Source organism: Chiroxiphia lanceolata, chromosome 12 (assembly GCF_009829145.1).
Source record: "Chiroxiphia lanceolata isolate bChiLan1 chromosome 12, bChiLan1.pri, whole genome shotgun sequence".
Classification (NCBI taxonomy): domain Eukaryota; kingdom Metazoa; phylum Chordata; class Aves; order Passeriformes; family Pipridae; genus Chiroxiphia; species Chiroxiphia lanceolata.
In genome coordinates this window covers 19023971-19044640 of record NC_045648.1, presented here as the reverse complement: position 1 = coordinate 19044640, position 20670 = coordinate 19023971, and the positions used below count along the sequence as shown (strand labels likewise).

The 20670-nt window shown below is 40.1% G+C and overlaps 1 protein-coding gene across 2 annotated transcripts in view; it reads right to left on the bottom strand.

Moving 5' to 3' along the window:
• Positions 1 to 20670, bottom strand: part of HERC1 (HECT and RLD domain containing E3 ubiquitin protein ligase family member 1) — a 112778-nt gene that overhangs the window by 42762 nt on the left and 49346 nt on the right. Inside the window, exons 19-31 of one of the 2 annotated variants that reach the window (XM_032700294.1) lie at positions 20084 to 20305; positions 19037 to 19210; positions 17170 to 17284; positions 16944 to 17064; positions 14869 to 15040; positions 12562 to 12868; positions 11158 to 11278; positions 10858 to 10909; positions 3310 to 3581; positions 2798 to 3013; positions 2592 to 2712; positions 1407 to 1644; positions 282 to 475 (exon numbers count right to left, since the gene is read on the bottom strand). In XM_032700294.1, coding sequence (XP_032556185.1) covers positions 282 to 475; positions 1407 to 1644; positions 2592 to 2712; positions 2798 to 3013; positions 3310 to 3581; positions 10858 to 10909; positions 11158 to 11278; positions 12562 to 12868; positions 14869 to 15040; positions 16944 to 17064; positions 17170 to 17284; positions 19037 to 19210; positions 20084 to 20305 — 2325 coding nt within the window. Of the gene's footprint in view, positions 1 to 281; positions 476 to 1406; positions 1645 to 2591; positions 2713 to 2797; positions 3014 to 3309; positions 3582 to 10857; positions 10910 to 11157; positions 11324 to 12561; positions 12869 to 14868; positions 15041 to 16943; positions 17065 to 17169; positions 17285 to 19036; positions 19211 to 20083; positions 20306 to 20670 lie in introns of both variants that reach the window. The other variant, XM_032700293.1, reaches the window with a different exon arrangement.

The following is a 20670-nucleotide window of genomic DNA, read 5'->3' as shown; positions in this document are numbered from 1 at the left end:
TCAAGGGAAACTATACTCTCTTCCTAATTCCAAACCAGATGGAGTAATTCTTATTCTCAGCCTGCTAGCATCCTTACATCAATTTATGCATCAATTCTTCATAAATCTGAGCAGAGCACTAAATTATTTGATGACTTGAATCTAATTTACAGAGTTAAAAATGACCCAACAAAAATCAAAACACAGTAGAGCTGATGAGGACTTGATGAGCATTCAGTGGTTTCTTCTATTATGCTTTCTGGTATTTTAGAACTGTAACAGAAATTATGCAAAATATTTACCTCTAAAGTCTCTCTTCTCATTATCCCCATTTGAATCTGCCTTTTTTGATTCCACTTCATCTTCCTCCCCCTCCCCTTCTCCAAAGGAAGCCATAAGCATCACACCAGTTTGAGATAACAAGTTCTTCAGCTGGCTGCATAATAAATCCAGCAAAGACTGGACCACCTTTGGGCTCAGTTTATCAGCATAGGTTCTGTACAGACACACAAAAAAGTAAAAAGAAGAGTATTTGAGAGCTGATCCAAGGAACAATAATTGCAGCAGGTTACTTTTCCCCATCCTCCACCATAGGCTTGGTTTATTACTTTTTCCAACCCTTTTAAAACATATTAAAACTAATATCTAATTAAACTAAAACTGTCTAAGCTTTGGAGTCAAAGGATACATTTTCAGTACTTCCTAGAGGAAAAAGAACAACTTTGTTAATTAATCATAATTCCACTGCAACTTCCAAGGATGAGGTGTTGTTTCCACAGTTTGGGGTATTTTTTTGGTTTAGGGTATTTTTTTGGTTTAGGGTTACTGGAGTTTTTGACGTAACACATTTGGCAGGTAAATGCAATGTGTTGTTTGACATGAAGATGCATGTACAGAATATCAAATAACAGTCTTGCCCCAAATAGAAAATTCTTTCTCCACTGGCGTGTACTGAGTTAAACTAAATATTTAAGTATTGATAGGACTTTACATTCTGTTCCATGGTCTAGCAGAGGCCACTGTTCCTCAGCAAACTATTTCATATTCTGAAAAGCAGCACAGTGCACTGCTCTGAAGAACTCCTACCACGTTATTGGTATTGCTTTTACACACCAACAGAAAGTCTTATCACATCAACTGAGCAGATCTACACACAAAGCTGAACTAGCAAAATGGGGACTACTGAAATACAGTGTTCACAGACCACAGAGTTGTAACTATTCTGGTCCAAACAATCACTATTTAAATATACTTATAAGCCTTATGTGCATCTTTCCCATGAATAATGTGACTACTCTTTTTGTTCTGCCCTTCACTCACATACTCCAGAGCAACATTTATTGAGCTAAAAGAAAGGTTATTTTTAAAGTGTGCTGAAGAGCTTAACAATTAAGCTTTCCAAAAGCAAGGGACCATTTGACACTCACCCCGTGGTGATGGCGAGGATCTGCAGGAGCCTCGTGCTGGCTACTTTCAGAGCTGTGCTGAGCTGAGAGATGCCAGTTTTGGGCAGCAGCTGCAGAGGCTGGCCCAGCATGGTGTCTGTGCCACACAGCTGGGACAGCACGTTCAGCAGCCCAGTGGAAATGGCCAGGGACACGTCAACGGGCTGGTAGTGCACGCTGAGAGCAAAGACCGTCACCAAGAGAAGGCGCTGCTGTGCTTCTGGGGTTAAAAGAGTTGTTTCTAATTAATTAGCTGCTTAGAGTAAGAACCCTAAGACAGAAGAACAGCAAATCATTTTTTAAATACAATTTAATGAATTAAATTATCAAGGAAAGAGCGAGTCTTTGTCAGATACTTTGAGGGAGTCTTTCTGATGTACCACTGTGGTCCCCTTTAACTCAGTGTAACTCTGTGTCAAGGCTGCCCCAGGAAGAATATCATGCAGATCTAGTTTGTGATGTAAACGTTCTGAGGCTAAATCTCAAACCAGATACTTCTCTCTAGAGAAGGATAACTGGGTGAAATATTTCATTTTCTACATGTACTTCACATGGATTCTCAAGAAATTTCTTTCAGTTCCATTTTAATTGTAAGTGAAACAGCAAAACAATTCAGGTAAGAATGCCCATTGGGTTCCACCAACAAATTCAAATTCCAGAGCTCTCTGCAGTGCTGAAGCTATTGGCCAGTGCATGTACAAAGGCATAAAGAGGTGCAGAGTTCAGCTATCCCTGAAGCACATGGCAATATCTGGATATAGGACAGGACAAAGGGCTTTCCAAAGAGGCAAGGTGCCCTGATCCTCAGGTTTGGGTTTAAAGACAGCTCATTTCAACAAAGGAAGAGACTGGAGATTTCTCACCTCTTCCAAAAAATTGCTTTCTTATCCCTGAGAAACCTAAAAATCACTTTGAAGCCCCAAAGTCACAGGTGACCATGGGAGATTGTGGTATGTGGAACAGAAAGGCTGAGAAGACTTAAAATAAGGTCTAATTAACACTTCAGGAAAATGAAGACAGAAAAAGGTTAAAAAGTTTCTCCCTCACGAAAAGAAGTCAGATAATTCAGTGAATCCTGGTCACTAATACCAAAGGCTGCTTTGGTAAATGCACAAGCTGTTGTACTGTATAGCAGAGGACGTATTTTGCAAATTTGGTTTCACTTACCTATGTGATGCTTATTAGCTTGCAGGGCTCTTTCTAAAGTAGCAGATAATTGCTGGTAGATTTTGTGCACAGCCACCTGGATTTCAATTTGAATACTTCTCTTGGCCGCTCTGATACCATCCTGGGCCAAACAAGTAAATATTATAAGGACTGATGCATTTTTATCACTCAGCTATTGAAACAGCAGAAACTCCTGAAGTACATACCTGGTAGTGATGCAACCTTACACTCTCTCCTTTGGCACCTGCATGTCCCACAGTGCCCAAACCAAAGCAGCCAGCAAGGAACTGGAGTCTAACAGAAGTAAGCAATGAAGAAGACTGAAATCCTGGTACTTGACGGCTTCCCATCAGTGGCACACTGCCTTTTTCCTCCATCCCTGACAGAAGCACCAAAATCTGATGAAGGGCTTCCAGACGAAGCTAAAAAATAAAGGCAGGCAAAAGGCAATATTTATTAAGTGGCCAATATCCCTAGAAACTGAAATTGGATCATCTCCAACTCTAAGCAAGGATGAACGAGGCAGCTGTTTTCCTTGACACAATATTTTTAAAAAGAGCAATACTTTCAGTTTTGGTTTAGAGTTTATTTACAAAAAGTTCCCAGTTCCAGTGAAGATATTTAACAGAAAAGAAAGAAAAATGTTTCAAGAAAACAAAAATCCCTAAAACGAGTATAATGTCTAAAGAACAAGAAGAGTTGTTAAACTGAGATCTACCTCTGCCCTCAGCTGCTGCTGCTCCATTGCAATGATTGATGCCTGTGGGCTGGTGGACATACTCTCCTCTGGCTCCTTAAATCCTGGGGAGTTCCCCACGTCTCCACTCACAAAGCTGACAACATTTTCAATCAAAGTATGAACTCCGAGGGATCTTGAGAGATCGAAGTCAGACTCCACGAACGAGTAGGAGGACGTGTACAACCAGTCCCTGCTGTGCTTCAGTCGGACCCAGGAGTCACTCAGAGATTCCACCTGACTGTGAATTGCTCCTAAAGACACACACAGGGAAGTCTCTCAATTCCCACTCACCAGGTAACACATTCTGGCAGTAGGTAAAGATTGAACTGCTGCTATTCATACAGGTGGAAAATGAATATTCATGTTAATTATACCATGCATTAAAGCAACTTAGAGCAAAACACTTGATTTAAATTTACAGCAATTTCCCTAAAGAAAAGGCTGTATTTCTTTTCTATGTTAAGCAGTATTGCAACATGGTGCCAAGTGAGAAAACAAAAAGGCAGAAGCCACTCAAACTGCTCAGCTTAAAGCTAGAACACTGAATAAAATGCTCTGCAGCTAAATGACAAAATAGTAAAGAAAAGATTTGCTAAAACAGAAATTATGCACTTGGATATTTATTATATAGAGCAAGAGTAGTTTTGGTTTTAATCAAGCCACTGTATTTCATAGTTTGGAAAAAGCAATGTTATTTTGGATGAAATATTTACAGAAATCGTGATTGCAGATGGAACAGAAAGTATTTTAGACTAACAGAGAACATTGACTCAAGAGAGATACATGTATATTAAATACTATCTCCAGCAAGTATTAGATCTGTATATTTGTTGGCTGGCCATTTCACAAGTCTATTTTCAAGTGTTTCCTCTGTCCTTACACTGAAACTTTACCATCACCACTAAAAATGGCCTCCAAACGAGCACCAGCCATCAGTCTGCAGCACTGGTTGGACCTCATTTCCATAAGAGTTTTGCTGAACCCAAACCCTGGCACCACCAAGGGCCATGTCACTCAGGCTATAAGTTCATTAGCAGCCAACCCATGGACAGCAGGCAGTATTTTATTTTTGTAAATGCTCTTGGCCAATTTGGACCTGTGCAAGGTGTTCCAAGAGGGCAGACCCTGCTCAGAAGAACCTTCCCTCTGTAAAGATAGGAAGTGTAAGGAGACCTTTGTGGTAACCTAATCTATGTTTAAAGTCACTTCGAAATTTTAGCTCGGATTATCTTAAATAATCTATGAATAATTTTTAAATATTAATCCATTAATCTATTTTATGCACAATGAGTTGCAGATAAAATTTGGAGAATCACAACCCATTCAAAGGGTTCGTACAAATCTGTATTACTTTGGTTTTTAAAAATCTTTCTGCAGGGTATCAGCCTCAAACATTATTAAAAGAGCCATTTTCAGGAAAAAGTCACACAGATTCACAGCAATCCATCTGTTCAACGCTTTCTTTCCTCAGTAAGGCTGAGTTCCAATGGCAACAGCTGGATCCTCGTTTCTGGACCTCCTGTCTACCTGCAGCAGCTGCTCAGAGGGACAAGGAAAGACAGACACACAGGTTGGAACTCAGGATAACTCTCCTGGTAACCACTGACATCATTTCTTTCCTGAAGTAAAAGCAATAATGCTGTTATTCTGCCAACAAGGCTGCACCTGCAGCTCACAATTCGCATCTCTACACAACTTACAAATTCAAAATACTGTGAAATTTTGCTTCTCTTTTGTAAACTAGGTAGCAAATCCCCACTTAGTTGCCAAAAATTTAATTGTCAGGGCTATGAATTAGGAAAAACAGTTCACATTCCATTTCCTTTTCTGTAAACAGTGTTTATGTGCATTTGCAAGGTATCCCTTACACTTGCTACTAAACAATTGCAATGGCTTCAGAAAGAACCATCACAGTACTTAGGTCATACAACGTATTTGACAAAAATATACAGCCTCAAATTTATTTGGGATAATGCAAAGATTAAGCTTTTCCAAGTGCAATCTAATTTCCTAATCTCTGCTGCTTTATGTAACACAGCAACACCACCTGGTTTACAGAGAACAACCTATTTTGTCCAGTTTACTATGGAAAAAAATTTACAGAAATTCTGTTACTCTATTTTACAATTTATATCTGGCAACAGTATTTAAAACAACAGCAAAGACAGATACCACTTTACCCTAATTTTAACATTAATTCTTAGAGTAGTTGTTTTAAAGCTCTCCTTTAAAATCTAAGTTATATGGGGAAGTGACAGGTGAGAAACATAAGATAAATGACAAAGAGTAGAATAAATCGGGGCTAAAATACTTAGTTTCATGTAGGAAGCAGTTTCCTGGCATATGGATGGTGACCAGAGCCCAAGGGAGAGGAGAAACAAAGCCTCAGGTTACCCACAGGAAGCACAGCTAAATCACTGCCAAGTCCACAAAATGTTGCCCACACAGCAACAAAAAAAAGCCCCCTCAGGCCCTGCAGCCTTTGAGGAGCAGGAGAGCCCAAAGTGCCTTCAGCTTCCTCCCCTCCACCTGCCCTGCTAGGAAGCACAGCACAGAGCCAAAGCATTTGTAAAGAGACAAAAAGCAATTCCAGTGTCTTAAATCTTAAGCTAAAGGAGACCTTTCAAGGAGAACACCAGAAGAAAATTTAGTTTTGACAGTCAACCAATCTTATAAGAAAGAACCCCCACCATGTATTAATAAAAACCTAAATTATTTCATATTTGAAGTAAGATTAGATCTTAGCTAGCCATTTTAGTATGAAATGCAAGAATGTTTAAATGTAAGACCAATTTAAAATTGCTTCAAATTTGGACAAAGTCCAACAATTATGAGATACAGATTAAATGTAAGACAACAGAAGTTATAATTGAAAGTGTAGAGTTTAAACACAAAGATATCAGAAATCTAAGGGCATACTTCAGAAGTAAAAACACTTAGGAATTAGAGCACGCAGATCTAAAACAAAGTAATTTTTTTCTCTTGAATATGTCAAATATCAATAGAAAAATCAAATGTATGGCTGTATATTGGAGCTTAGCTTGATTCTGTGCAATATTCATCACACAGAATTGATTGCAGTGCAGCACTTCCAAAGCCTCTACAATCACATGACCAGAGCTGTGCAGAGGCAGAAACTTTAAGCTTACGGTGAAAATAAAAAAAGTTTACTTGTCCTTATAAGTCAGCTTGTAATAATGAGTTTTCTACATGAATGTGGCACAGCTGCAATGCACGCTCCAGAAAACAAAAAACATGTAGGGAAGCTATAGAGACAAAAAATAAACATGCCATCAGTTACTTGCTTGAAGCTCTTCTTTTTTCTGGGGCTCAACTGGCCAAAAAGGAGTAAATACACTACACCACACAAGAATCAGAAGACAAAAGCAGACATTTGAAACAGAAAGTAACACACTCACAAAACCTCATTCTCATATTATTCTTAGACTTAAATGATCAGTCTCAATCAATACAATAATATGCCAAGCAGCAAAGTATGTGGAAAAAAATACTTACTCTTGTTTTGAATTAGTATTGCCTAGATAACAAACTTTCTACATTCTCCACCTTCTTGTCAAGGAAGCAAAACTAATCCCATGAACATCCCTTGTATCATCCACCAAGATGTGTCTAAATCCCTTACTCAAACTCCAGCTGCCCTTTTCCCAGCTCAGAACTCATTACTGCAGGATCATTTCAATTTAAGTTGGATTTCATTGAAGTTGCTGCTTTTTCTGGAGTAACACTGTGTCAGTGACACACAACAGTAACACAAGCACACTGGAATTCACTGAATTTAGATGTATGTGATGAAAACCCCTGAGTGGAGGAGTCCCACTGATGTGTCTGGAACCATGATTTCACTGCTGACCACTCAGCCCTTACTGATAACTCCCTAGAGCTGTGCACAGCCTCCCACAGCTACTGTACACAACAGGTACCACTTCTGGGTCACAAAAACACCCCTGGGTCTGCAAAAGTGAAAGAGATTAATCTAAGCAACAAAAAATAAAAAGGTTTATATACAAAGGGAAAACAATGTCTTCACCCCTTACTGCAAAATCACTGGAAAAGACTTTTCCTTCCATAACTACAGAAAAAGTCTACTAATTCAGAAATAACTAAATGCCAAGGAATGAGAAACTCTAAGGATCCTCAGGTTGAAGTAGGAATATCCCAGTCCTATTTCTAAATAGACAGAAAGAATGAAGAAGGCAATTTAAACAAAGATTGGACTGAGTAGCTGAGATGTTAATTGAATAAAAAGAGAATGCTTTTCCTTCCATACTCATCTGCAAGACCATAGGAACTCACAGGATTAGCAGTCTTTGTACTGCCAGTTTTCAATACTGTAATTTATGAAAGGGAACAGTTTTCACACCATAAAAATCAGGTTATAACCAAGAGTGAGATTCAATTAGCAAGGAAATGTGACCCGAATTGTGAACAATGAGCTGCTGCATTCAACAAACAGAAGTTCTAAAATAAGCCAACCCACTCCAGGGGGAATTACTCTCTTGCCTGTAACAAACCAACCACTCACCAATACCCTGTAATTTTGACAAATTTGCAAGGATCAAGCACTCTGCATGGAATATAGCTGAGGATAAACCAGCCCTACAAAACCTCAGCTGGAAACATGTGTGGCCACAGTTCTGTAACATTCAATGTGGTTACATTTCAGTACATTTGTTGAGAAGAGATGGGAGGAACCTCACACCCACATATGAAAAATTTTTTTAGTCAAAATTCTCTTTGAAGTCTTCAAAATAGCACAGCCTGCAGGAAAAAAGCAGTGGTGATAGAAGGAGAAAAACCTTGCTTTCCAATTGGTTCTGCCTGTCAGCTTCCTTCAGCTTATGCAGACACTGAAGAGAACAAACATCTTCAAGGGCTGCTGCAAACTTGAGTAAAGAATTATTTTAAAAACCACACGTAAAAGGAAACGTGATCAAATATTTTATATTATAAACTTCAGCAGAAAGAAATGAGAAGTGGTTCCTTCGGATTTTCTGTAAGACTCTACTCGTTCTTTCCCCCCCAAACACTGCCAACTCTACAAAAATTTGAAGAGTTCAGCTACAAGTCCCTTAAAGCAACACTGGTTACTGTTGCTGTTTTGTAGGATTTAAGTTAACTGCAATTTGAGAAGTGTTTCCCACGTACACTTCTGTTGTAATGCATGACTATTCTCTGCACTCAAAATAGACACATACTTCAGCATCTATATGACAAGTTTCCTTCCTCTCCTTGTCATTTAGAGGGACACAAAATCTTCCACATCCTCCACTCAAAAGCAGATCAGATGTAGGAGTACAAGGTACAATCATAAATACAGAAAGAACATGTCAAAAAAACCCAAACTAAAAATAAAAATATGCTGCCTGTTTCTCACAAAAATATCTATTGGTTGCTTCAGGGGGATCTGACTTTGGTGGCACTTAAAAATCCACTTGGAGAACATTGTGAGAAACAATGCTGGAGTCTTCTGTGGGTCATTTCTTCCACAGTGGTTTACTTGCCATAAACAGGAAACTGGGCTTTTTCATCACTTCAATTTTGAACAAATGTAGCAAATTCAAATGCAGATGAAGTCTTTAATTCCTTCTGGGGGATGGAGCACAGCTGAATGTGAATGTGCTGTGAGAATTCAGATTTCTCCTGCTCCTCAAACTGAGGCAACAGTGAGCACAAACATCCCCTTATCAGCCACAGCCCATCCCAAGAACAGAGATCTAACTGAAGGGGTTTCACCACTCCAACATCCATGACTGGCACTGCACCATCCCTGGCACCTCAGTGTGCTGGAGATGTGACAAGGGGCAGGGGGACAATCCAAACTGGCTGGAAGTTGCACCCTCACCAAACACTGGGAGATGCTTCAGCTCCAGGGGATTCACAAAACCAAACACGTCAGAAGAGATGAAAGACCTTAAACAGCCCTGAGCTCATCCACTTCTCACACAGGTGTTTGTAGATCTTTTCCTGACCTTAACAGACCTATGAGGAATTTAAATGAGCCCTGGATTCACTGGGTACCAAGGAAAACTGTCCTATATGTCATCCAGCACAAGCAGACCAGCTTTCATTACTGAATGCTGACCAACCCCAGCTGCCAAAACCAGACAAAAAAAAAAATCTAAGTATCATGGGACAGCAAATAAGTCTCCCAGTACCAGAAAGAGTTACATGTTGTCACAGTGTTCAGTTTGCACATGAGCTACTTGAGCTTCTTTAGGTTCTGGACAGATCAACTGCATTCCCCCCATCTCTCCTCAGTGATACAAACCCAGTGCAGAATCTTCTGCTGTAATAGAAGTTTTAATAAAGTCTCCTCTTGCATTATTGCCCATTTCCTGAGGCTTGTGACCAAAGCAACATCAGCCTAACCAACAGCTCAGGAACCATAATCCAAAATACACTGTATCTGAGATGTAACCCAAGATCATTTCCTGAATTAGTTTTAGGACACAGGAAATCAAGTGCAGAGTTCTATGTCCAATTAACAGCAAAGCTAAAAATGTTGGTTTCAGAGACTGAGAGAGGCCTTCTGACAGATCTCCTGACACTGAAAATGCCACGACACATCCTGCTGTCACAGTACAAACAGCTCTACAGCATTTCTTTACTTGTTCAACTGCTTCAATTGCAAGCACAAGGAACTCCTTTCCACATTATTTAAATACTGAAATCCAATGGGTGTACCACTGATAGCCTGTTTTACAGTTCCAGAAGACTTCAAAAAGCAAACAACCTCTGAGTGCTCTGCTAGAATTCTCACACGACCTAAGGGTATTAAGGCTTCTGTTATTAAGGTATAACATAACTGAATCTAATTCCTGTTTACATCTTCCCATGATTTTTACAGGTACAACAGACCTAAGCTGTGATTCTCACAGAGATTCTGCATCACCCAGACTGAAGTGGGACTTTTGGTCTCCTTGTAAACAAGCACCCTTTGTTCCCTCCATACCTTCTATCAAGAAGCTCATTGAGATTCCCCAGTGTGAAGCAGCAACACAGTACAAAAGTTAAAGATCTGATTTATACTGGAGCAATAAAACCAGTGGTTGCTTGGTTCTGTAGATGTGCTGGTGTTGAAAGGATGCAAATTAAGGTGGTATTTTCTGAATACAAGTTCTCCTCGTTCAAGTACATTTTATGGTAAAAGTTCATTGTTAGTACAAGTTCCACATGAACTTCTCTGCCAGTTTTTTATTCCTGAAGTCACATGAGTGAAAAAAAAAAGAACGCTCCTAATTCACTTAACTTCACAGAAATCCTCCCTTGCTTCAAAAGGTCACAATTCTAGAAACTAAAATAAAGAGTTATAACCTAGAAAATACTAAAACCAAGTCATAAAGCAAACAAACAGTAGGTAACAATTCTTTTACATGTTATTTTTAAATACTCAGTTTTAGGATCTGCTATGTAACTGTCAGCTGTATGTAACTGCAAACACACTTAAACTTCACAAACACCAACATTTATCTGGTCAATATTCACGAGGTAAACAAGAAAACTTACCCCTCTTTCTGTGTGATGCTGCCAAATCCAAATCAACATTTCGTCTTCCACTCTACATTAAAAGATGAACAAAAGTCTCATTTCTTTAGGTGAACATACATGGTGTATAACATTTGAGTGTTTAACTTTCATCCCTTCCCCATAAAAGTGAGGAAGTTAGCAGAGCTATAATAATTTCAACTGTTTTTTTTTACCTCTAGTACTTTCTCTTCAGAATGCTGAACTGACTTACTGAAACACAGTACTAAACAAATGTTTAAGATGTGTTTTCCACCTACAAGGAAATGCTGGTTCACTCACCAGTGAATAACCTTCCTCATCAGATTCTGGCTGAGACAAATCGGACTCACTCCTTGATTTAATCAGTCTGTAGCTGGAGTTGGTGTGGATTGAGCGACTCTCTGCTGTCAGACTTTCACTCCTGCTCCAGGGGCACACACATTTATGTGCACACAGAAAGAAAACACTGATATCAGACAAAAGTAAGAGTTGTAAGTCAAGTTTAGCAGGTACCACAGTTTTGTTTGGGAGCAAACTATCACAGAACAGCACAAGACCACATTAAAGGGGCAAAAAGTGGTCTGATGGCTTCGGTTATGCTTCTAAAGGGTATTAGTAAACTTTGTTACTTCTTCACAGCCTGACTGGTCAACTGAACAGAGGGTGACCCCAGTGAGGGATCTCCAGTGCCTTGGTGAGTATCACACAGAGTAACAAACACTCTGAGCTGAGAGCACAGGAAAACAAACACAGAGTAAGTGGGTGACAAAGCACTGAACTTATTCAAAACCCACCCATAAAATGCATCCTAAAGTTGATATGCTGGAGATGAAAGGCACTTTGACAATGACAGAGGCAGCCACCCATGCTTTAGGGACTAGATCTCCAAAAAGAGGCAAAAAGAATAAAAGGGTACTGAATATATATAATCCTCTTCTATACTCCACATCAATACCTTAATTTAAAATACCAAACAGAGTTTCTGTACACTAGAAGTATAAGTAGATTCAGACTAGTAGCATCACCTACACAATTCCTGTGCTATATTCTACTTTAAACATAAAGATTGCCAGAAAAAAAGTTTCAGTGAGTCAAGTTTAGAATAAAACTGTGTTACCAAGAATATCTCTGGTTACAAAATTTAAAATAGATGATGTAGTACTCATACTATTTAAATTAAGCACTTCTTCCTATTCAATGAGCTGCCTGGCTTAATTTCTTTTTCTCCTATACCTAATAATAGTGTCTTACCAACGTCAGTGTTAGGAATACTTATAAAAATCAAACATGAACAACACTTTTATCATAACAGGCTTTGAGACTTTTGTTCTAAACATACACTACAATTTTTTTGGCACTACTGCATAGGACATTGGTAAGGGTCAAGGAAACACAAATACGGCAGTAAAAAAATCCAAACACAAATTATAGGAAAAAGAAATAGGTTTTCCAAGTACCTCATGATGTCTGTACAACTGATGGTCTGAACTATTCACCACTAAGCCCAGCTTTGAAACTTAAATAGGGTGCACACAGAATAAAACTCTTAAGTTTTAGTTAACGTGGACAAAGAAAATTGAGTAAAAATTGAGCAAAACACTGCTTTAAGCAACAGGTTTCTTCTAAAACAACTGTAAGAATCCTCAGGGGAAAGCTGAGGTTGTTCAATGAAGGGAGCAGAGATACACAAGGAGCAGAGCCCACCTTGTCATGAGCCCGATGCCCTCGGGGGTGGTCGAGGGCGGCTGCTGGGAGTGCCCGTCCTCCCGGCGCTTCTGCAGCTCCTCCAGGACGGGGCTCACCCCCAGGATCAGCAGGGCACACCTGTGGATCACCGAGTTGCAGGCAGCAGTGTACACATCCTGCCCTTCTGTCAGATCTGTGCTGATCCTCCTTTCCTGCTGAGACTGAGGGGGTGGATCATCAAGTCTAGTCCCTGTCCCAGTGCTCATCCTATCCCGATCCCGACTGCGAGCTACTTCACGGGCTGATAGGAAACATTGAAATATTTCTGTAACATGCAACACAAAAAGAAGGTCTTAACTTCTAGACAAAGCTACAGAGAATAAAATATTCATCTACATCTCGGGCCAAAAACTGCCCCGCTACAAAGAACAACCAATATTTTTCCAACAGTAAAAGAATACATTAATAATACAATGTCATTAATAAAGTAATGCAAACAGGTTAAATGAAGCATTTACACAATGTTAATTTTAAAATGAAGAGGACAATGCACTTTGACAGAACACCAAACACTCTTTCAGTGTCTTACTGCAACCCAACTCCTGTTTGGATGGCATCAAAGAGAGAGAGATTATTTCATGTTTGCCTTTTAGCAGACCTATAAAAGTAATGCTTCTGTAAATCTGTATTTCAGACTCCACTGTATCTTCAAGTCAATACTGAAACAGTTCCAGGTTTTTATTAGCTTTGGGCAGTACAATGAAGATCTTATTAAAATTCTTAACCCTCACTTTACTGAATTCTGCTGTTGTCTGAGGTGCCAGATTCCTCTAAAGAAGCTGTGTGAGAGATCTCCTCATCTCTGTCCAAAGACCTTAAGTTCTCTTGATTTAATAATTTTATTTTTAAAGATTCAATTCCCTTTTGGAAAGGCAGAGGTAAACCTAAATACTTCCTTCATTGGTATCAACAGTCAGAAGCACCAAGGCATCAAGGGCACCAACTGAACTCTGCATGGCAGGATCAGATTCCTTGGGAAGTCCAGTGAAATAATCATCATCTTCCTACTTATTTGTGCACGTAACACTACTGTCTGTCTGGATATTTCTGGACACATTTCCTTTATCGTGCCCAGAAACCCTGTCCAGGTGGAATTTGAGAACCCTGAGGGTTTGCCCAGGTTAACTGCATATCGAGCAGCAAAAACATACTGCACCTACTGAACTGGTAACACGTGTACACCTTCTGGAACCATAAAGCTTCTCCTGACTGTGCCTTCAGCCCCACAGCACACCTGCAGGGAAGGCCACTGCATTGCCCATGCAATGGCACACCACAGACAACTAAAGGTATAAAATACGTTTTGGTCTGTGAGCTCCCAAAGAGAAATATGGGATCCTAGTGGGGAACTGTCAGCAAAACAGGGGATGACAGCAAAGGCTGGAAAAAGACAAGCATTCTAACAGTATCCAGAGGAACAGTATTTGGAAAAGGAAAAAAAAATTATACATCTATGGCAAATATCTCAAGTCAGCCAATTTTGCTTTTTAAGCTACATACACTCCACAGAAAACTTCCCAGGCCAACACAACTGCTGTCCTTGGGAATGCTGAGTTAATAACAGAGAAAACCAGCCCAGTGTGACTGAATGTGCTTCACTGAAACTGGAAAAATTAAGGATTAACTACCCCATTGAGCCAGATTACAAATCCAAATCAGTACAATAACAGTTTGCAAGGTTTACCTTTTCCAAGCCATCTTCTAAAGAGTTAAACAACCTTTTTAGAAAACCCATGACAAAGTATTGCAAATAGTGTTACAAATACCAAACTCTAAGATACTCAAAGACAGAAGTGAATTCCCACTCAGTCAGCCCAGTTATCAACAGCAGTTTTGTTTCCAAACTTCAGAATAACATTATCCTTCAAAGCTCACTACAAAAAATAACAACACATACAAACACAGCAAAAATTCTGTATATAAATACTGATGAAAACTTGGAGATCTGCTGGCAAGAACTTCAGAGGAAACAGTATGAAAGCCATTAGTCTTGCAGACAGTGCATATAAGAAGTGCTAGGATATGGCAGATGCCCTGGGAATTGCCCACAAAGGCAGTGCACTTGCCCAGTATTCCCATTCCCTTGCATCTGAAGACTCCCCTTAATCAACCAAAGCCCTACACCATTTTATAAAAATAAACTTCTCACAATGCTTATGCAGATAAATCTTTCACAATTTTTAACTAACTGCTCGATTTTACCTCAAAGAGAAAAGGACACTGTCCTTCCAAAGGACGTTATTGACACACAGAACTAGTACTTACTACCAGCTGTCATAACTTCATGTTCTCTTTCCTCCTCTTCATCTTCCTGTTCTGGGTGTCCTTCCTCTCTGTCACGTTCTGCCTGCTCCTCCATTTCTGCTTCTTCATCAATTGTACGAGTAAAAGAATGTTCTTGAGTATCAACATCAGCAGATTCTTGGTTATCCAGCATCTGGATGAAAAAAAACCACAAATCATAAAGTGAAAAATTCTCACTGAAATGAAAGATGAATGTAAAAAGACAAAGGTATTGAGTTAGGGGTTTTTCCTATCAAAAAGATAATTTTGATACTCTGTGAAATGAAAGATATCAGCCATTTACATTCAAGGTTCTACGTCAGCTGGGAAATTTAATTTTCCTTAAGTAACCATTACTCAGATTATTTACATAAAAATGCCTCCTTGGAATGCTTACTTAAGAGTCTACTGTCAAACTCTGACACTTCAGCATCAAAGCCTTTGGAAAGTCATCCTGTTGAATCATAAAAATTATTCCCTTAAAAAGAACATGAATACGATAAAACTTATTTGACGGATAAGACTGTTCCTTAAAGCGATAGTAAATATGTTCCCATTTTTCTTCTTAACAGTTCTGCATTTGCAGTTCTTTTCCTCCCTTTTATTTCCATGAAATTACCAGATTTACATCCCAAAGATTAGCATATGAGGTGCACAGGAAGCTTAATGGTCTTAGAACTTGAATTTAAATTTTTTTCTGATTGAGTGGATATAGTTGAGTTGATGCTTTCCCTCAATCTGAGGATAGAAGTGCTGACCAGCAAAATACATATTACCCAACAGATAATTTTCCAATGCAGGAAGCAGCTTTAAACAGTCCCAAGAAAGCAAAGCTTGAAAACATCCAGTTACAACAGAGGTTTTGGAATACTGTAGAAGATAATTAATCCTACAAAACTTGGAGGAAAAGCATCCCACGAACATAATTTATCTGCAGAAAAAACCTGGTGGTCTTGACAGCAGCACGTCATGGTCACCATTTCTCTGGCTTATTTGCCCTCCTCATTCTATCCTCAAGCCTGTGTTTGCTATGCAAATGCAAACCAGACACTTTTTCCCAATACTATTAAATCTGAAACAACAAATGTGCTACGTGTATCAGATTTGCTGTGCTGCATCTGCACAGTAACTGGGAGGATTTCTGGGAGAATTACTGAACACACCCAATGCTTTCAGAGGTGCTGATGTCTTGCAGACATGTCAGAGCCCTAACCTGAGAAAGCAAGTGGTCAAGACACATATCCCCCAATATTAATTAAGTAGGCAACATAAGCACATGGTTTTAAAGAGCATCACTAGTAATTTATAACATAGCCAAAAAGCCTCTTAATCCTCATGTCACATTAGAATTTTGTTGGTTAAAAATATCTTGCTTAAAAATCCTATCAGAGAAACCTGAATCCTGCTTTAAGGAGTACTTTGTAATGCCCAACAGGCCCCAACCCGGAGTAATTCCATGAACATTTCCATCATCAAATCTGACCTGGTTTAATGGAATGATTCAGAGGCTGCCTTCGTGCTGGCTGCATTCCTGCAGGGCAGAATGCAATGGCAAACAATCATGCAGGGCTGACAAGGACAGGTCACAGTAAAGCAATGGTAGGACATAATCCAAGCAGGGAGGAAGGAAGAAGAGGTGAGTAAGGCAGGGAAGGGGAAGAGAGAGGTACAGAGATCAGAGGCCCAGAAAACTCAGCTGAATTCAGGCATGGCAGCCAGACTAAGCTGTGGCCTGTCCAACACAGCTGAGCCATCTCCATCTAAGCTCTAGGCCTTTATGGTCCAGCACACCAGAGCCACAGCCACAGGGAAAGCCAGGCCTAAGGCTGTGCTCCAGCCAGATGCTGCCAATCAACCCTTGGCTCCAACTGATTCAGCATCACATGTACTACAAACAGACTCCTCATTATACTCTGCCCATTTTCATTTGAAAACTCCTGAAAGTTTTCAACAAGACACAATGAAAATACCAGCAACAGCTACGAAACCAACATTTTGTAATATTTTCTGAATAACCAGTAGAGCCTGAAGAACTGAAAGGAGATTTCCAGCCTTACCCATCTGTCTCTTGAGGACGACCTGGTCTGAATGAGTTCCATGTTCTTGCAGGCAAGCAAACGGCTCCGAACCTTGTACACGCAGCGGTAAACTTCTGCCAGGGCCTTGCCAGGCTGGTACCTGCCAAAAAACAGACCCCAGCCAGAAAAAAAATAAAAAAAATATCACACAAACTGCCTTTCAAGAATTCAACTGAACTTTTAAAAGCAGCTTTAAATGACTTGCCTGCTCTCACCACTAGCTTGACTAAGTAAACTCGTGTGCTTCAGAAGAGCTGCAAGAACAAATCTGGACACAGTGTCTAGGAGTGATTCATTACTTAAAGTTGCAGTATCCCAATCTGAAAAGAGAAAGGATTCATCAGAACTGGCTGTTCCCAACAAACAAAGGTATTTTCAGTGACATCATAAAAAAAATCTTCAGCCATTTAAATCCTTCAATTTAGCAGTAGCTTCAATGCTTAAGAAATGTTCACCATCACTCACTCATACACACACGTCACTTCAGACCACTGTGGGTTTGGCTGCTCAAGGTCCTTCAGTCTGATGGCCAAGGGTGTGCACACCAGAGAGCCACCAGAGAGCCAGGGTGTGCACACCAGAGAGCCACCAGAGAGCCAGGGTGTGCACACCAGAGAGCCACCAGAGAGCCAGGGTGTGCACACACACTGCCACCAGAGAGCCAGGGTGTGCACACACACTGCCACCAGAGAGCCAGGGAGTAGAAACTAGGGTGCAACCTGTCTTTCAAGTAACAATAGCAAACTGGAGCTGTTCTCTTCTGGGCACAAATTCACATGGATCTTGTTTAGAAACACACAGTAGTTGAGACTTGCTGCTCTTTTACACATGTTTGAAACCACATTCCAGCATCATTTCACAGTTTTGCTTATGATGGAAAAGCCTTATCTCCAGCAGGAAGGCCAACTGTTCAAGCTTAGAAGCACAAGCTTCACTGCTAATATTACCAAGAGACATTTTCAGGTTTTGAAATGAAGGTTCAACCAGTATTTTCAGGAACTGACCCCCTAATTTCAAAAGAACTTTTCCCCATTTCAATCTTATTTTCATAATGGTTCTTTTTACTCGACTACAAAATAGTCAAACTGCCAAGCAAACCTCCACAAAGCACCATCATTTTCCACAGGAGGGAAAAATACTGCCCCACTCCCTTAAAAGTATCTTTTGATCTAAGTATCTTTTTCTATTAAATGTTATCTATGAATCCTTGCAAACTGCTGTAGAAATGACAAAAGCTCACCTGGCCACACCCAGTTTATCTAACACACCTGCTCCTCAGTCAGCTTGCACTGTGAAGAGCAGAACCACATCAACTTCTAACGAGCCCAGCTCCATAGCCAAAATTACACATATCAGCCCACTCATCTCAGATTTTGTAAACAGATAACAGCAGGTTTTTTAACTGGAATTCCTATCCTGTGGAATTCTCTAAAAGAACCCTCTGTGTTGCTCTCAACAGGTACACAAGACCACTTGCAGTTTTCTTCATCCCGCTCAGCTTGGCCAGAGCTACAGAAAATCATCTCTGGATACTGCAGAGTTACAGTACAACAACAATATTTAGTGGAGGTCATTAAAAGGAACCTGGAAAGCTTGAGCAGGAAACCCCAGATTTTAGGTTATAAGCATGAGGAACTATTAACACTGTAAGGCCAGCCTCCCAGAGACTTGACAAACAAAGGGTGACTTCATTTCATTCCCAACATATTTTGCAAGTTACTTTGCCTTTCCCCATCTCCTCCCCATTAATTTTCCTTTTTAATTGTCAGTTTTACCCTGCTCTACTCAGAAAACAGAAAAACCAACAACTGAGTAAGCAAACAAGGAGTTTCTTCTTACCAGGTCAGGGGGAAAAACAACACTGAACTACATGTTTGCCAAACACTAAAATCAATCTCAAAAGAAAGAGAAACAGCAGAAGAGAGATTGTGGAACACAACAATAAATTATTTTTCCCTTTTGCAGAATTAAAACTTGTTGCCAACAAAAATCCAGGACTGTCCTAGGAGTGTAGCTGAGGCATGTAATATATGTAATATGCTTTTAACACACATACATTTTCAACACCTTACCTTTACTAACAGCATAGTCTTGCATACTGATCCAGAGGCTCCTGGCTGGCTCTTTTGTACAACCCAAGGCCAAATCAACATAGACTGTAATCTCAGGTCTCAGCTTATAGTCAAAGGGCTTCTGCTCCTCATTTCCAGACAGGGCCACTTCTAACAAGGAGCTCATGCATTTGTCTGACAGAAGGGAAATACCCAAGAAATTAAACTCCGCAAATGTTGAGGATTATATACATCTACCTAAAAGCACTCTACACTTAGCTAAAAAAAATTAAAAAATCAAGACATCTCATTGTCCTACAACAAATTTACATTAGACAGGGAAGTGACTTAAGAGTTACAATTTACATAAAACCTATGGAGATTTAGAAACATTCTCCAACTCTGCTTCAATAGCATAAATCTGTATCACTAAGTCCACCCAAACTGCACAGCTTGCAGTTACTGCCCAGACCCATTTCAAAACACTGTGTTTTGTAAATAAGTCTTGAAGTCTACTTAGAACCAGAGAGGATGGGAACAGAGATGTGAACTAAGGAAGAGGCCAAAAAGAAGCAGAAGCAAGGGCACTGTTCAGATAGGAAGGGATGACTAGAATATTAATGCTGAGTTGTTACCAGTTCTGGTAGATCATCAAGACTGAAGTTTGTTATTAATAGTATTGTTCCTAATTAATAAAAAATTCACTTTGCAAGTAGAATGTAAGATAATATTTTCCAATAATTAATATGAAAAACTGAGCCTCTGGTGTGCCTGTTAAACGCTGCTGAGCATCTAAGAGTTAAACACTTAAAATTAACTCAGTGAAGTCTGTGTTCTTTCACTGAGAAATTGCAGATTTTTTCTTCCCTATGCATTTCCAAGACCCTTTGTAAACTACATCATACACTTAAATATCCATTTAGCAACTTTTTGCATTACTCCACAAACACACACCAATGCTGGAAGACAACCCCTGAGTGCACAGACCCATTCAAGACATCACCAGAGATTTCCAAACGGATCACAGATATTTACAACGACCAGGAGACACCGGCATTTCACAGTTACCTAAATGAGGAATGTCCATTTCCACCCCATCACTGAAAAGTGGAGTTTTGAGCCAGTAGGCTGTGTCCTGTTCCTCAGGGGACACGGGAGGGCCCTGGAGCATCCCCCCAAGGCACCTCCCAATGAGCAAGGCCACCGTCCTCTCGAGGTCAACGAGCCACACCCAGGACTGGGCAGGCTGTGGCAGGGGCACTCCAGCAGGGTCGATCAACTCAGGGCCACCTGAAAGGAGTCGTTCTCAAATCAGTCACAATTCCAAAATCAGCAAAATTAACAGATCTTGTTCATATCTCCCTGTTAGTGGCAGATTTGCCCCTCAATCGACTGAAGGAACAGCAGGTAGGACAAAGAGGCCACTTAACATGGTAACTACAGCAGCAGCACAGGCCAACACCATTCCTGGCACAGCTGCTCACGAAGGAAAGGCTCCTTCAAACTCTGCCCAAGAGTATTTTGTCCAACACACACTTTTTTGTGTTCTGATAAACACGTACAGATACAGGAAACAACTGGAAACTGCACTCAATTAAAGCAGAAGAAGTATTTCACAGCAAGGGCCATTAATACATTTAGGAAACGGAAAAGGA